We start from the raw sequence: 15,045 nt of genomic DNA, 5'->3' as shown, positions 1-15,045 counted from the left end.
CCGCCTCCTGCTGCGCCATCACGACAGCGTCAGCAACGCAGCTCGGGACCCCGTTCTCGCTCTTCGAGCCGTCGCCCCGCGCCGCGGGAGCCTGCGGCAGAGGATTGCGGTGAAGCCAGAAGCCCCGAAAGCATCATAGCACTGCTGGGAAAGCGCCGGTGTTCGAGTTCCGCTGCGGCCGAGCTCTCACCCAAGCGCGCCGCTGTTGCAGTTCCAAGAGTTGCGACTGCCTCAGTGTCTTCTGCAATGCGCAAGCCTGCACGAGTGCCCGCATGCCTGCACACAAAAGCCGTTATCACGGCTACCCAGATGTTTCACAAAAACAGCGTTTTTTCTGGTGTCCCGGCCACGGCCGATGGTGCTATAAATGTTGTGACGATGCCCACTCCTCAGTGCCCATCTCCACATGTAAGCACAGCCCTACACACAGGGCCTGCGCTCATAATGTCGGCTCAAGTCGGTCGCGCACACTACATAGTAAACGTGCCCACCCCTCAGTGCCCACAATTACTATGTCACACGCGTCATGCGGTTTCTGTAAAAACGAAACCCGTGCACGCTCGTCCGGCCACGGCCGATGGTGCTTTAAATGCAGTGACGATGCCCACTACCCAGTGCCCATCCCCGCATGTAAGCACAGCCCTGCACACAGGGCTGGCGCACATAAGATCGACACAGATCGGTCGAGCGCGCCGCATAGTAAACGTGCCCACTTCCCAGTGCCCACATACACTATGTCACTTACGGCGCGGGGCTTCTGTAAAAACGAGGCCCGTGCACGTACATTCTGCACAGGCAGACGGCGAGTTGGAAGTGGTAAAAGTGCACACATGCAGCCCACGGTTACTCGCAGATATATTGAGTCCCACGGGACCCGCTCAGCCTCCCTCCAGTCGGTTAAGCGCCGGAACGGGGCCGAGGATGAGCGATCTGCCCGCTGTGATCAGCGCGCTCCCCGCCTCAGATGCGCAGCACACTCGAGCGCCGCCGTTGCCCAGTCAACAGAGCGCGTGTCACATCCAGCCCTTAGCCATTCATGCAGATGCATGGTCAGCGCTTCCAGGGGTTTCGGATTGGGTGCTAGGCATTATAAAGAGAGGCTACTCGCTACAGTTTTCTCGACGCCCACCGCGCTTCTCAGCGCGCGTCGAAACTACGGTCAAAACAGAAGTAGCACACATACTTCGGGCCGAAATATCGAAACTGTTGAGCAAAGGGGCTGTAGAGCCTGTGTCTCAAGCTCAAAGCGAGGGGGGGCTGTACAGCAGATACTTTCTGGTGCCCAAGAGAGACGGGGGTCTCAGGCCCATACTGGATCTAAGGCAGCTGAACAAGGCATTGATGAAACGCAGTTTCAAAATGCTCACGACCAGGAAGCTCCTCGCGCAGATTCGCGGAGGGGACTGGTTCATGTCAATAGATCTGAAGGACGCGTATTTTCAAATACAGATAGCGTCAAACCACAGGCGGTTTTTGAGATTCGCCTTCGAGGGCCAGGCATACCAGTTTGCAGTCCTGCCATTCGGCTTGTCCGTAGCTCCTCGTACGTTTACGAGGTGCATGGATGCAGCGCTCGCTCCTCTCAGACTCAGAGGCATACGAGTGCTGAATTATTTGGACGACTGGCTGGTTCTGGCCCAATCACGAGCGGAGCTCGTGGACCACAGGGCTGTTTTACTCGATCACCTCGAGAAGCTCGGCCTCAGTGTCAATTGGGCGAAGAGTTCGCTGAACCCCAGTCAGACGATCCTGTTTCTGGGTATAGTTCTGAACTCGTGTTCCATGACGGCGCGACTGTCACCACAGCGCACGATGGGCATTCAGCGCGCAGCGAGTTCTTTCCGCTGCGGCGCGACTGTGTCGCTCAAACACTGTCAAAGGATGCTGGGTCTCATGGCCTCAGCATCTCCGGTTCTGCGGCTGGGCCTGCTCCGCATGCGCCCCCTGCAGTTCTGGCTGAAGGCTCGGGTGCCGCGCAGAGCGTGGGCGTCTGGCCGGCTGCATTTCAAGGTCGATCAGAGCTGTGTTGCGGCTCTAGCACCTTGGACAGCGAACGGCTGGTACCGATCAGGTGTAAGCCTGGGGACTTCCCCGAGTGTGAAAATGGTGTCGACAGACGCCTCCACTTCGGGATGGGGAGCGCTGCTCGAAGGCAGACCGTCCTTTGGCCTATGGTCAGAACGGGAAAAGCTCCATCATATCAACTGCCTGGAAATGCTGGCAGTGGAGAATGCGCTGACGCGCTTTTGTCCCCATATCAAGGATCACCACGTCGTAGTCCGTTCGGACAACATGTCCGTGGTGTCCTACATAAATCGCCAGGGCGGTCTCGGGTCCCGAAACCTGTACAGGCTGACGGAACGCCTCCTGATTTGGGCTCAACGCAACGTGCGCTCGCTGAGAGCGGTGCATGTGCCTGGACTGCAGAATCTGGGTCCAGACAGGCTGTCCAGAGGCAATGTCCCTACGGGCGAATGGTCTCTACACCCGCAAACAGTTCGGCTGTTGTGGGAGAGATTTGGCATGGCGGAGGTGGACCTCTTTGCGTCCCACGAAAACGCTCACTGCCCCGCATTCTTTTCCAAGAACGAAAGCGCGCTGTCACGGAAATGGCCGTGCTGCCCGCTTTATGCGTTCCCTCCCGTCTCCCTCCTTCCGCAGGTGATAGAACGGGTGAGAGAAACGAGATGTTCAATACTGCTTGTGGCACCTCTTTGGAAGAACCAACCATGGTTCCCAGATTTGATGCAATTAGCAGATGTCGCCCCATGGCCGGTACCGTTGAGGAGAGATCTCCTCTCGCAGGCCAGGGGCTCGATTTGGCACCCTCAACCGGAGTTGTGGTCCCTCCATGTATGGGCACTCAACGGTTACCCGCTGATCTCGCAGGGGGAGTGCTAAATACCATCACTCAGGCTAGAGCTCCGTCGACACGACGTCTGTATGCCTCGAAGTGGTCGGTGTTCTCCAGCTGGTGCACAGCTCGAGGTTATTCACCCCTTAGTTGTGAGGTGACGGAGGTCCTCTCCTTCCTACAGGAGCTGTTGGATAAGGGCAGAGCCCCATCCACGCTCAAAGTTTATGTGGCGGCCATCGCGGCGTTTTCTGAAACGGCGTCCGGTCAGTCAATAGGAAGGAACGATTTAGTCATCCGGTTCCTCAGAGGAGCTAGGAGGCTGAATCCTCCCAGACCTCCGTCAGTCCCTATGTGGGACCTCGCGGCGGTTTTGGAGGCCTTGAAGGGTCCCCCTTTTGAGCCTATCCAATCGGTTAGCCTTCAGCATCTGTCGTTCAAGACAGTATTCTTGTTGGCTCTCGCTTCTGTGAAGCGTGTGGGTGATTTGCACGCGCTCTCGGTGAGCCAGTCGTGCTTGGGCCCAATGACTCAAGGGTCATACTCAAACCTAGGCACGGTTATGTGCCGAAATCCCTCAACACACCGTTTCGGGCTCAGGTTATTGCCCTGTCTGCCCTGCCGGTGTCAGGGGAGGATGGAGACTCGAGTCTTCTTTGCCCTGTCAGGGTTTTAAGAGCTTATGTGTCTCGCTCTGCTGCCTTTCGGCAGACGGAGCAGCTATTTGTCTCGTTCGGTGGACGTTCCAAAGGAATGGCTGTTTCGAGACAGACTCTATCCAGATGGATAGTTGACGCCATAGCGTTAGCTTACGCTTCCAGGGGCCTTCAGTGCCCGTTGGGCGTCAGAGCACACTCCACAAGAGGCGTCGCCTCATCGTGGGCGTGGTCTACTGGGATCTCCTTGCAGGATATATGTATGGCGGCGGGTTGGGCCTCGCCGTCTACATTTATCAGGTTCTATAACCTGGAGGTTCCCGCCTTGCAAGCAAGGCTGCTGTCGGTATAGAAGAATCAGGGCCCTGAGGGGAATTCTGAATTCATGAGCGCTAGGCGCTGCCGACTGTTATATGGGCAGTATTGCGTAAGACCCGCATTGCCACATTGGTCAGGCCTTGCCTCGGCTGTGTGATGTCATATTGCCGCATCTACGGATGCTGCTAGATATGGGACGGAGGGTTTTTCCCCCTTTTTTCTGTCCCGGACTCTCTGTGAGTCCCTCAGGTGACTGTGCACTGTAAATCCTGGGCGTTGCTTCAGGTTTATCGGTGTGTGATCCCTGCGCGCACGGCGTTTTACATCGGGTTCCCGTAGCGTCTTAGCTAAGACGCAGTACGAGAGAGCTCTCGTAAGAGAACGTACTCGGTTACTAAACGTAACCTCGGTTCTCTCTAGAAGAGCGAACGAGTACTGCGTTCTCTGCCGTGCGTACGATTCACTCTGGTTCGCTTCGGCGATGAAATAAATCAGGTGAGTCAGCCTTTTCGAGCTCCTTTTATAGGTTGGGCCACACCCGTTTCGGCGGGAAGTGGCAAGAAGGGCGCGAAGCGGAACAAGCCAGTGAGCGAGCGAGCCGTCTCGCCTATGGCTGTGTACTGCTGCAAATGCGCTTTACAAAAATACAAAATTAAGGATAATTTTTTGCTTCAGTATTTCGTGAAAAGAGACTTTTCCCGTAGCGTCTTAGCTAAGACGCAGTACTCGTTCGCTCTTCTAGAGAGAACCGAGGTTACGTTTAGTAACCGAGTACGTTTCCTGTGAGGGTTAGGTTTAGTGTAGGGTTGGTGTAGGGCCATAGAATATACAGTTTATACAGTATAAAAACCTATGGGATGAACCCACTTTTCACAAAAACAAACGTGTGTGTCTGTGTGTATGTGTGTGATATTGCTCATATATTGCATATATATTAATATATACATAAAACAAAAAATAAATGCATATATGTTAATATATTATAATAAAGCAGATAAGAACTGCTATAATATATAATATATAATGCAAATTTATGCATTATATATTATAGATGTGTGAGTGTGTACAAAACACAAAAAAGAATCAAACAAAAAACTCACACGTAAACAAAATAATAAATTTAATTGGCTAATTTCACAATTTAAATAAATTATTTTACACATTTGTTGATTATTATTATTAATTATTAACAATACAATATGTTTTTACTTTTTACTCATTGTTAAACCAGATGGAGATACACATTGGATAAACTGCTGGCTGCCTAACTGAGTGCTTTGTTAAATAGTTAACAGCTAATATCATCCATCTTTTAAAAACTGATATATCTAAAGCAGTGCATTAAATGAATGGGGAAATCAAATACAGTGCATGGCACTTGTATGAGAGTTGATTGTGCTGGATGGGATGTTGAGAGTTAAAGGCCTGTTTGAGGTGAGAGATGGAGACCTGAATCCTGAGCAGATGGATTTCTATTAGTAAACAAATACCACTTTAGTGTGAAATGCTCCAACCTGGGGCTAATACTTCAAACGAAATGAATTTGCATTGAAATGTATACCTTTAAACACACTGCACCAGCATGCAGCTGTTCCTGAGTACTGTGAAAATGTGCTCTACATGCAAATCAAACAGAGCTGTAGATCACCCGACAGAACTAATACTGGGTAAAACTCTTAAAAGAGGTCTGTGCACACACATGCAAACACAAACAAGTATTTAACCAAAGAATGATGGAGGCTTCCCCTTATCTGAACAAGGAATGAATAAAGTTTAAACTGCCAGAAGAGCTTTAATTTAAGTTGAAAAATAGACATTGGTTACTCACTGAGCTCAGCGATGCTCCCCACGCGTGTGGCCAGCAGGGACTGCTCAATAGTACGCTGCTCGGACTGACTGTAGGCATCTCCAGCTTTATTTGAGCGCTGCTGGTTCCTGTGCAGGCTCAAACTGTCCGGCAAACTGAGGATTCCTGCACAGAAGAATAAAAAAATGTATATTCAGCTAGAAAAAAAATACACCTGTTTTAACTGTTAAAAAAAAACACTGGTGTTGCTTTCGGCTAAAATCATAAAAACTTCAAACCACTGCTTCCAGCTAAAATCCTCAATCCATAATATTGCTTTCTCCAGTGGAAAAGTCGTCTCGTCTAAATCAGGAGAGAAATTTGAACAGACCAAGCACTGTTTACAAGCGAAAATAGTCCAAAACAGTAACTATGAAAATTTTGATGTACATGTTTTTCTTGTTTTTTTTTTTACTGGAGGCTAGAGGAAGTGATTTTATGAATATGGACTCATATTTTGGCCAGAAGTGGTATTTTAAAAAACCTTAATGGAGGATGTGTTTCTAACAAAGATGCAGCTTTTCAATTCACAAGATATTCATTGATGGAGTGGTGTGGTGTGGACTACTTGCGGAATGTTGTGTTTTTTATTTTAACCTGTTTAAATTCTGACGGCACCCATTAACTGCAGAGGATCGTCATTTTATTTAAAGGGATGGTTCACCAAAAATGAAAACTCTATAATACTCACCCCTCATGTCGTTCCAAACCCATGTAACTTTCTTTCTTTCGTGAAAGATGAAAGAAGCTATTTTGAAGAATATTAGTAAAAAATATATATATATTGGTTTCCATTGACTTCCATTGAGTTTTTTTTGTCCATAAAACAGAAGTCAATGGAAAAGAAACCATTTGGTTATCAACATTTATCAAAATATTTTCTTGTATGTTCCAAAGAACAAAGACAGTCAAACAGGTTTGGAACAAACATAAGGGTGAATAAATTATCCCATTTTCATTTTTGGATGGACTATCTCTTTAACAATAATAAGCAGGCAATCTTTATAACAGGTCCCCGAGGGCTCCCTTCTAGGCGGTAACAGGTAATAAACTTGGCCGGCTGCTTGTTTTGTCTGCTCACAAGGAGAAAGGGAGGCATATCACCTTCCCGGACAACCAGCAATTACTGTAAAGAACTGCTGTCCTCTATTTGTAGAACACAGACTTAAGTCTACATGCATATAACTTAAAGGAGCATTGCGTAGGTTCTGAAATTTCTAACCGTTACTGACACCAGTGGCCGTTAGAGGAACTGCAGCCAGTCTCATGCTCGTTCTCAGTGCACACGCTCTTTTTTTTTTAACTTACGAGGAGTGTCCGTGGGTGTCTGAATTGTGCTGGAGGCTGGTCGCTTCTTTCCATCCGCAGAGTCCATTTGAAAACACTATTGCCGCTGCTTACTATAATGGCTGGTGTGCCGTACGGTTGTAAGCCCAAGTAGACGAGAACGCGCATGACGTCACACTTTGTGAATTTTCGCGCCAATTTTGGCCCGACTCCTCCACACAAAATTGAGCCTACAGGCTGATAGAGGCAACCGTGGTGGACAGTCGAGGTGTCATTATTTTTTTTACATCATGGTTGGCTCATACATGTACAAATGAAGACTCTATCTTAAAGATTTTTTTTACGTAAAAACCTCCACATAGCTCCTTCAATGCTAATGTTTCAATAATGACACCTGAAAGGATTCTACACTTTACCAATGAAACAGACTCCACATTACACAGCGTCCCTGAAATCAACATTAGATTGAAGGCTCGCTTGTTCAACACTACTATACCATCACAAAGCTTTTCATCCCAGCTTACAGCCAAACCGCTGGGGTGAGACTCGGTTAGTGTCTGAATCACAGTGGTTATTGTTTTTAACAGGATGGTTGGGCTCCTCGAAAATTGGATTCACTCTCATCCTTGTGTTTCCATCAGTCCCATTGTTGCCAAACACTCCTGGAGCCGACGGCGTGTTAAATTATGATGTGGCGGAAACAAATGACTCCGTTTTGTTGTCCTCCACCGACAGAGGGGCTTTCGTTTGAACCGTCTCATTTACTCTCGTGAGACAAATGTAATTTTATGGGCCTTCCTGAGAGAGGGAATGATGTAAATCCCTAATCAGCTTCACTCGGGGAAATGTGACAGCAGTGTATGTTGCTTATCATAATGTAAATATATTGCTCGACAAACTCAACATAGGTCTTTCAAGGCATGTTATTATTATTAAAAATGCACCCTTATATAATTGCTGCTATATAGATCATGCACTCCATCTTACAGTAAGTGCTTTGCTTCAAGGAGGAATAAAAAATAAGGCACATCCTGATAGAATTTGAACTAGGTTGCCATGGAGACAAGGCAGGGGTGGAGTGATGGTTACTTGCCTGCGGCATGGGAGGAAGTACAGGTGTTTAGCAATGCAAGACCACACCTCAATGTCCTAGGCCTAGTACACTGCTAGTGTATTCATGTATTAATACAAACTAATTCGCATCCCTGCAGATTCTAATGATAAGATCTTGCTCTCCATTGCCCTCGCCTCAGCTAAATGAAGAATGAATGACAGGTGTATAAGATCCTAGAGCGGAGCAAAATTCCCCCTCGTTCACTATAATCTCCTGAGTCCACAGCTCTTATTAAAACTCTCAGCGGGTCTCCGTGACAGATGAGTGTGCCAGGCTCATGCACAGCCAGCCTGAAACACTTAAAGCAACGGGTGGTAAGACTGGCATCTCGCTCGCTTTCCTTTCAGCTCCACTTCCTCAAACATCGGTCAGGGTAAACTTTTCAAATTACAGTAGGCTATAAAGACTTCACACATAGAGAAATGCACACACACGCACTTTAAATAACTTTAAAAGCCTGGCTTCTTCCAAATCCTGGCCTTCTTTTGTTCTGTGTGATTATGCTTCAAAAGGAAATCATGCTCAAAAACATTTTATGGCAGGTTTTTACAGTTGGCCTGCTGCCGAAAATATATTTTGAAGGTCAGTGCTTCCGAAAACTAAATATGAAGTGTACCATTTATTTTTAAGAAAAATAGCACAAGCAAAATATAGCACAAGCAAAATATTTCACAATGATGTTTTTGAAATAAGTATCGTATGCTTACTGATGCTGCATTTATTTGATTAAAAAAAATACTGTAAAAATATTATTATTTTAAAATATTATTTAAATAAATTTTTTATGTATTTGAAAATATAATTCAGTGCAAAAAATTGCACTTTTTACTGTCACTGTTGATCCATTTCATGCATACTTGTAATGCTTTTTTTTAAATTAAAACATTTGGATGCTTTGTGTTTGTCAAGTTACAAGTAAAAAAAATTAATAAATTGCAAAAATGCAAAAACAACAACAAAAAAACACCACTTTGTTTAATATATACACACTTTATGTTTGATGTAAGTTCTCAAATGCTTATACATTAATATATATCTGAGGTTGATCCCGAGTCAGTTTATTCAATAAATAATTGAATAGAATGTAGAATAATAATATGTATATTTTAGTATTAATATTTTTCAGGTTATTCAGAGGTCAGGTAACAGCATCCTGCTGCAATAAAAATAATTACCTGCAGTTAAATTATTGAAAAGGAATTGATTGAAAAGAAGAAAATCACTATTTCATGGGTATTAAAGATTGAGTAAAAAAAAAAAAACAGAACAGCCAGAGCATCAGGGTGCAAGGAAAAAGCCTGAAGCTTGAAACCATACTGTCATTCAGTAGAGCCTCCACTACTTCACTCATGGTTGTAATGAGTTATGGCGACCAGTGTATAAATACATTTGCATAATGCTGCATAATAATAAATAAATGATCATGATGCCAGGTCATGAAGTGAAAAGTTTTTTCCCTCAAGCTCCTTATTTGTCTTCTTCAAGTGTGCAGTATCTGCCAGTGATGCCACTGCAGATTAAGACCTCCCTCACTCCAGCTCGCTATCCAAAAGGCCTGTGGGTTTGGAAACCATTAAAAGTGTGTCTACAGTGATACCCGTTCCACAAAGTCTCTATTCTCAAGGAACTCAGATTATGATGACATAAGTAGCCTGAGAAAAATAGAGCCTCCAGCTTTTCTTTCCAATTTACAACATACATTTTCTCTATTCTGACTGTCTGCTGGACATCAATGGATTTATTTAAGACATTTGACCTAAAAGATACAGACCTCCTTGAGATGGGGATGTGGTTTAGAGGCCATATTACAACTGGAGTGTGTTATTATGGTAGAGTGACAAGTCATAACTTTGTGATGTAGTTTCTTTTTAATAAAGCATTTTGGTTGACCTCAAATAGCAATGGATTTTTGCAGAATGTGACTTTGAAAACTACTTTTATTAAAGCAAACCTAGCAGATTCAATAAATGAAATCTTTTGTAACACTAGAAATGACTTTACTGTCACATGGTGAATTAAAGTATTAATTTAAAAAAAAGAAAAATCTACTGATACTAAACTTTTGAACAGTAGTGTATATTGTCCAAAATTAAGGAGACTTGGTTGAATGTAAAATAAATAAATAAAATAGTAATTGATTGCAAAAAGGAAAAAAGGGGACTTGTTTCAAAATTGTGTTATTTAATGCAAGGAAATCTGTAATGTTGCAAATTTAGGGGGAAATTGTCACTTATAGATGTAATTATAATATACTGTATCTGAGGGTGCTCTTTGCAACTTCATTATTTATATGTACATTCAATAAGTAATTGGAAAATGTTGAAAACTGTTATTCAAGCTAACTTAGACTAGCAGAATTCAATACATGCTGTTTTCAAGCTGATAAACAAGAGAGAACGAATAATGAAGGCGTCAGCCAGGTTTAAACTAGCTGAGGATTGTGGGTGTGCAGGCGTCAGTGCCCTGTAACAAATGTCAAAACCCAATGAATTCACATTAGCAACATACAACACATTCCTTTTGGCCAAAACCAAAGGCTTTGGTTTGGAAAAAACACAGCATCCACAGGTTGGCTCAGACAGGAGGCTCTATAAAATCATTTGCATTTTACCTCTAGGGTGCCAGAATTGCATTACAGTACTTATCGCATGCTCCACAGTGGACCAGTCTACCAAAAGCGCTTTGACAGGCTGACAAGGGGACATTAGAAGAGCTAGTATGCTTGGGAAGTCAATGGGGAGGAACTGCTGGGACATACCAGAGTTTTCCCAGCTTTCCCATGCACGCGTGCCGAGTGCAGATACGCCACTGACCTCACTGGAGCTTAGAGTCTGTATTTAAATCTATTTTAAAGGCCCGTGAAGCCCGGCCTGCTCACTTAGCCTGAGAATGCAGATGAAAACACACACACACACGTCTTCTGTCTCTCTGCAAGTACAAATGTGGAAAAACAACTCCCTTGATTTCTCACAGTGCAATGCCAGCATGCAAAAGCTAGAAAGTGATTCAAGCCACACCATGTAAACCTACACCCACAACACCTACTACACTCACGCAGTTTTGCGCTTGGTCAACTCCTTTACTAACCTCTATGCTAGGTTAAACCCACACATAAGTAAAATAATAACCAATATTTCTTGTGCAAGATGGTATTTTTGTGACACACTAGAGACTTGTGCAATGGCGTTATATCCTACACCCTCGATTTAACTATATAGTGGACAACTGAAACAATAGTTTGAGAGAGTTTTGTAATAGGCTTAATCATTCTGGCAGCCCCAAGCAGATGGAGTCCATATGTATGGCAATAAGAACCAGGAATGCTGCATTTCTGTGGAACGGAGGGAGGAGTTTGAGGAGAGGGATGCGGCGGTGTCTACATGCGTCGTGTGACTGCGCAGTATGTCTCCAGTACTGGCTGACCGCAGAGCTTTAATGGTTTTTGGAATCATCCCCAGGGATTTGCTCTGAGTTGTTCGGTGATCAGAAAGTTGGATCGGTCCGCGGATTTGTCGCTGACGGCATGTGTCTGTTTGAATTTAAGACACACATGACTGTCAAAGAAACGGTCAGCACAATCCACTCAAAAAATTCCACTAAGCAACTGTGCATACAGCAAACATACACTAAAAACATTAAGAAATGTATATTTTTATTCAGCAATGATGCACTAAATTGATCGAGAGTGATAGTAAAGAGACTTATTATGTTAATTTTTTTTTGCCCAAAAACACTTACCAACACCAAAGTTTTAAACAGTAAAATATGCAAATATGTTAGCAATATTAGTATTCAACACATGTAACACTGACCCTGAAGGCATTTATAACATACTAAGGACAAGAAAACACTAGGTGAATACAAGAGATGACATAAAATGAAAACAGCAATGGCATGTGCATAAACAACATTCGCCTTAAAAGGCCTATTAACGGTGTGATGGATGAACAGATTGTGTGTTGACTTCTAAATGATCCAAACTGGTTCTTGAATTGCAGGTCACATAAACAAGAGCTCACAAAAGCTTTTAACTATTTTCTTCCAATCTCCATTGACTGGAGTTTTCAAGGTGAAGTGTGTAATTTATAAGCCACTAACGTCACCAAATAGAATTTATATAATGGAGAAATAATAACTGTCTCAGACAGGTCTTCCAACTCCATTTCCAAATGACTGAAATAAATCAATACATTAATTTACAACAATTCCAGAAAAAGGTATGTTTAGACTATTTAATGATTGCCATGGCATAAACTGGTCTTAAATATATTATGCCAACCGAAATGTGTTCACATTTCTCACAAACCTAGCTAAAATCTATGCTTTACGCATTTGATTCAGTAGAAAGAACATGTTCACTACAAGGTTTTGATTCACTAAAAAGAACAGCCTCAATTGTCTGTGAATTAGTTGAACAAGACTGGTCATGCTGTCTGGTTTTAAGTCACTAAAAAGGATCCTGCTTATATGAGTCATTCATTTGGGATACAAACTACACAGTTTTTACAGTATCTTTATTCCCTTTTTAAAAAAATGGGTTACAAGGGTCAAACTCAAAAATCAAACTACACTGGTTGTACTTTACGTCTTGATTCACTAAAAAGAACCTGTTTAGAGTCATTTGTTAAGGAATTAAACTACACTGGTTGTTATGTTTGTTCGATTGATTAAAAAGAATCAGTTCATAAGAGTCATGCATTTGGGAGTCAAACTACATTGTTTATACTATACGTTTTTATTCACTAAAAAGAACCAACTTATAAGAGGATTTTGTTTGTGATTCAGACTGTATGTTTCACGCTAGGCCTATAGATTTAACTGATTTGAACTCTGTTCCAATATTTTTCTTCATATTTCCACTTTCTGTTTACTTTGTTCATTATGCTATAGTATCTTTTAGTAACAGGCAGTGTTGCATTCAAATCAATTTTGTGAGAATCTCTAGTAAATTATTGACTTGCCTAATGAATAAATGTAAAAACCTATTAGACCTTCAGCAATCTTCACTAGAAGCATTAGATATTGATCAGTCAGAACCGCAAAACAAAGTCCGAAAGCATGAAAGTAGTGCAGATCTGTGAATGAAAACCTCAAAATAATATGATTCACACAGACAGAAATGATATCAATCTCTGTGAAAGCTGACATTAACTGTTATCAGAAGAGATGAAAGGCACTAAAACACAAACACGGTCGTGTTTGCATGTGGAAACATGTCCTGTCGATGAATGCTGGGTAATGACCATGCTGTGTACGCCTGCTGCGTGCTCAGATACTGAGCTAAGTGTCTGTGTCATAGATGGCCTGGATCCCCTGTGGTCCTTCTCTCTGGAAAACTCCAAAACAACTGGTAATGGAAAGCGCTACCTCCTGCAGTGACCCCGATTACATCACCAAAAAAGCACGTGTGTTGCCCCCAGCTCTCCCCTGCTGAAGTAAGCCTTGCTGTCACTAACAATCAAAAACGTTCTCTTATCAGCAATCTGGGACAGCGTGTAATCAGTCGACACTCTCGAAGACTCGAAGACAAATCTCCGGTCATTCAAACAGAGGGGTACACTGTTGGAAGAATTGTACAACAGTTCTGAGGAGATTCCAGTGAGCGTTTCCTCTGAGGCATTTATATGTGAAAACTTTAGTTTATTTTGAGTCCCTGCTCAATACTCTTTGCATTCTTCCTGGTGCTGAGTGGTAATATGCATGCAACTGAGCACCAAACTGCTCAGTAATTGTTTGACTGGATCTGTGCGATTCATCATTTTGACTTCGCTGAGAAGCACTCTGGGCTACTGGCTCTTTAACACGGCTGCACATGACGCCAGAGAGCAATTTGATTGAGGCTTATGCAGGACGTTATAGAAGAATAACCAATCAAGTTAAAATAGTCATTTGATGTACTTGAAAAAAAACCTTGGCATTTACAAATCCAAGTAAATTTACAAGTACAAGTTCCAGTAAAAGACTGAGTGCATTTGTTCAACCGTTAATATTTTCCGACAATTTTCTGATTGTACATCCAATTTTGAAGAACGCCTGCCAATTGCGCTTGACATTTAATACATTTAATCAAGAACAGTATTCATGGATTCATTGTCCAGTCTTTCTATTTTGTAATCAGTTACTACAATTTATGTTCTTATTGTTTTAGAAAAAAGTCAGGTCTATTCTTTCTTAGGCTAGCATGAGAGAAACCAGGTCCAAGTGGAATTTGCTGTCTTTTTTCACATTAGGTATGTTCAGAAGCATAATTTTAGTTAATACGAATGAATCCTTCAGATTCTGAAAGTTCTGTTTAAGAGTGTTTTTCTTATAAAACCAATAACCTAAGAAAATAGTTGTTTAAATGTTTAAATGCTAATTTTTTTCCTACCAGTCATATTATTTCAGGTCTACACTACCCTTTTCAGTCTGATCCCAGTTTATTTGGATCAAGCATAATCAGGGGTGCGTTTTCACAAAAGCGCCATTAGGTAACTATGGTAGTTAGTTCCATTTAACTTTATTTGGTATTGACAGAACTTGCGATCATAGTTTCTTTTGTTTACAGGAAGCCATCTATCCAATTACTGACAAATTATTTGGTTGCACACACACAAAAAAGCAATCTCCATCACAGAAAAAAAGATTTTTTACTTTATTACTTTATATACTTTATTTCTTGTAATTGTAACTTTTTCTCATAACACATGAAGCAGAACTTTGTGAATGAAGGTTACTCCAATTTATTGGAAATCTGCTGAATAGATTCTATGAGGGCCTGGCTTTGACCTCTTCATCCAGCTAGCTACTTAATAACTTTATATCCCGAACACAGGACTTGTGGGATTATGCACCAATAAAACCTGTCATACACAATGGAGAAACAAGCTTATGAGCTTTTTATAGCAGAATGATTAGACCTGTTCATTTTATGGGGTCATGACTTATTATTTCCAAGTAAAACCCTCTGTTCTTGCAAAATCAGCATGTA

At 42.9% G+C, this 15,045-nt stretch overlaps 1 protein-coding gene across 2 annotated transcripts in view; it reads right to left on the bottom strand.

The window, feature by feature from the left end:
* The window catches only part of LOC132101612 (ankyrin repeat and BTB/POZ domain-containing protein 3-B), a 79,509-nt gene that overhangs the window by 25,245 nt on the left and 39,219 nt on the right, over positions 1 to 15,045 (bottom strand). For both annotated transcript variants that reach the window (XM_059506688.1, XM_059506687.1), the window contains exon 2: positions 5,657 to 5,800. In XM_059506688.1, the coding sequence (XP_059362671.1) occupies positions 5,657 to 5,800 (144 nt within the window). The remainder of the gene's footprint in view (positions 1 to 5,656; positions 5,801 to 15,045) is intronic.

The sequence above is a fragment of the Carassius carassius genome, chromosome 23 (genome assembly GCF_963082965.1).
Source record: "Carassius carassius chromosome 23, fCarCar2.1, whole genome shotgun sequence".
In the NCBI taxonomy this organism is placed as follows: domain Eukaryota; kingdom Metazoa; phylum Chordata; class Actinopteri; order Cypriniformes; family Cyprinidae; genus Carassius; species Carassius carassius.
The sequence above is the reverse complement of the archived record's forward strand: the minus strand, read 5'-3'. Positions and strand labels throughout refer to the sequence as shown.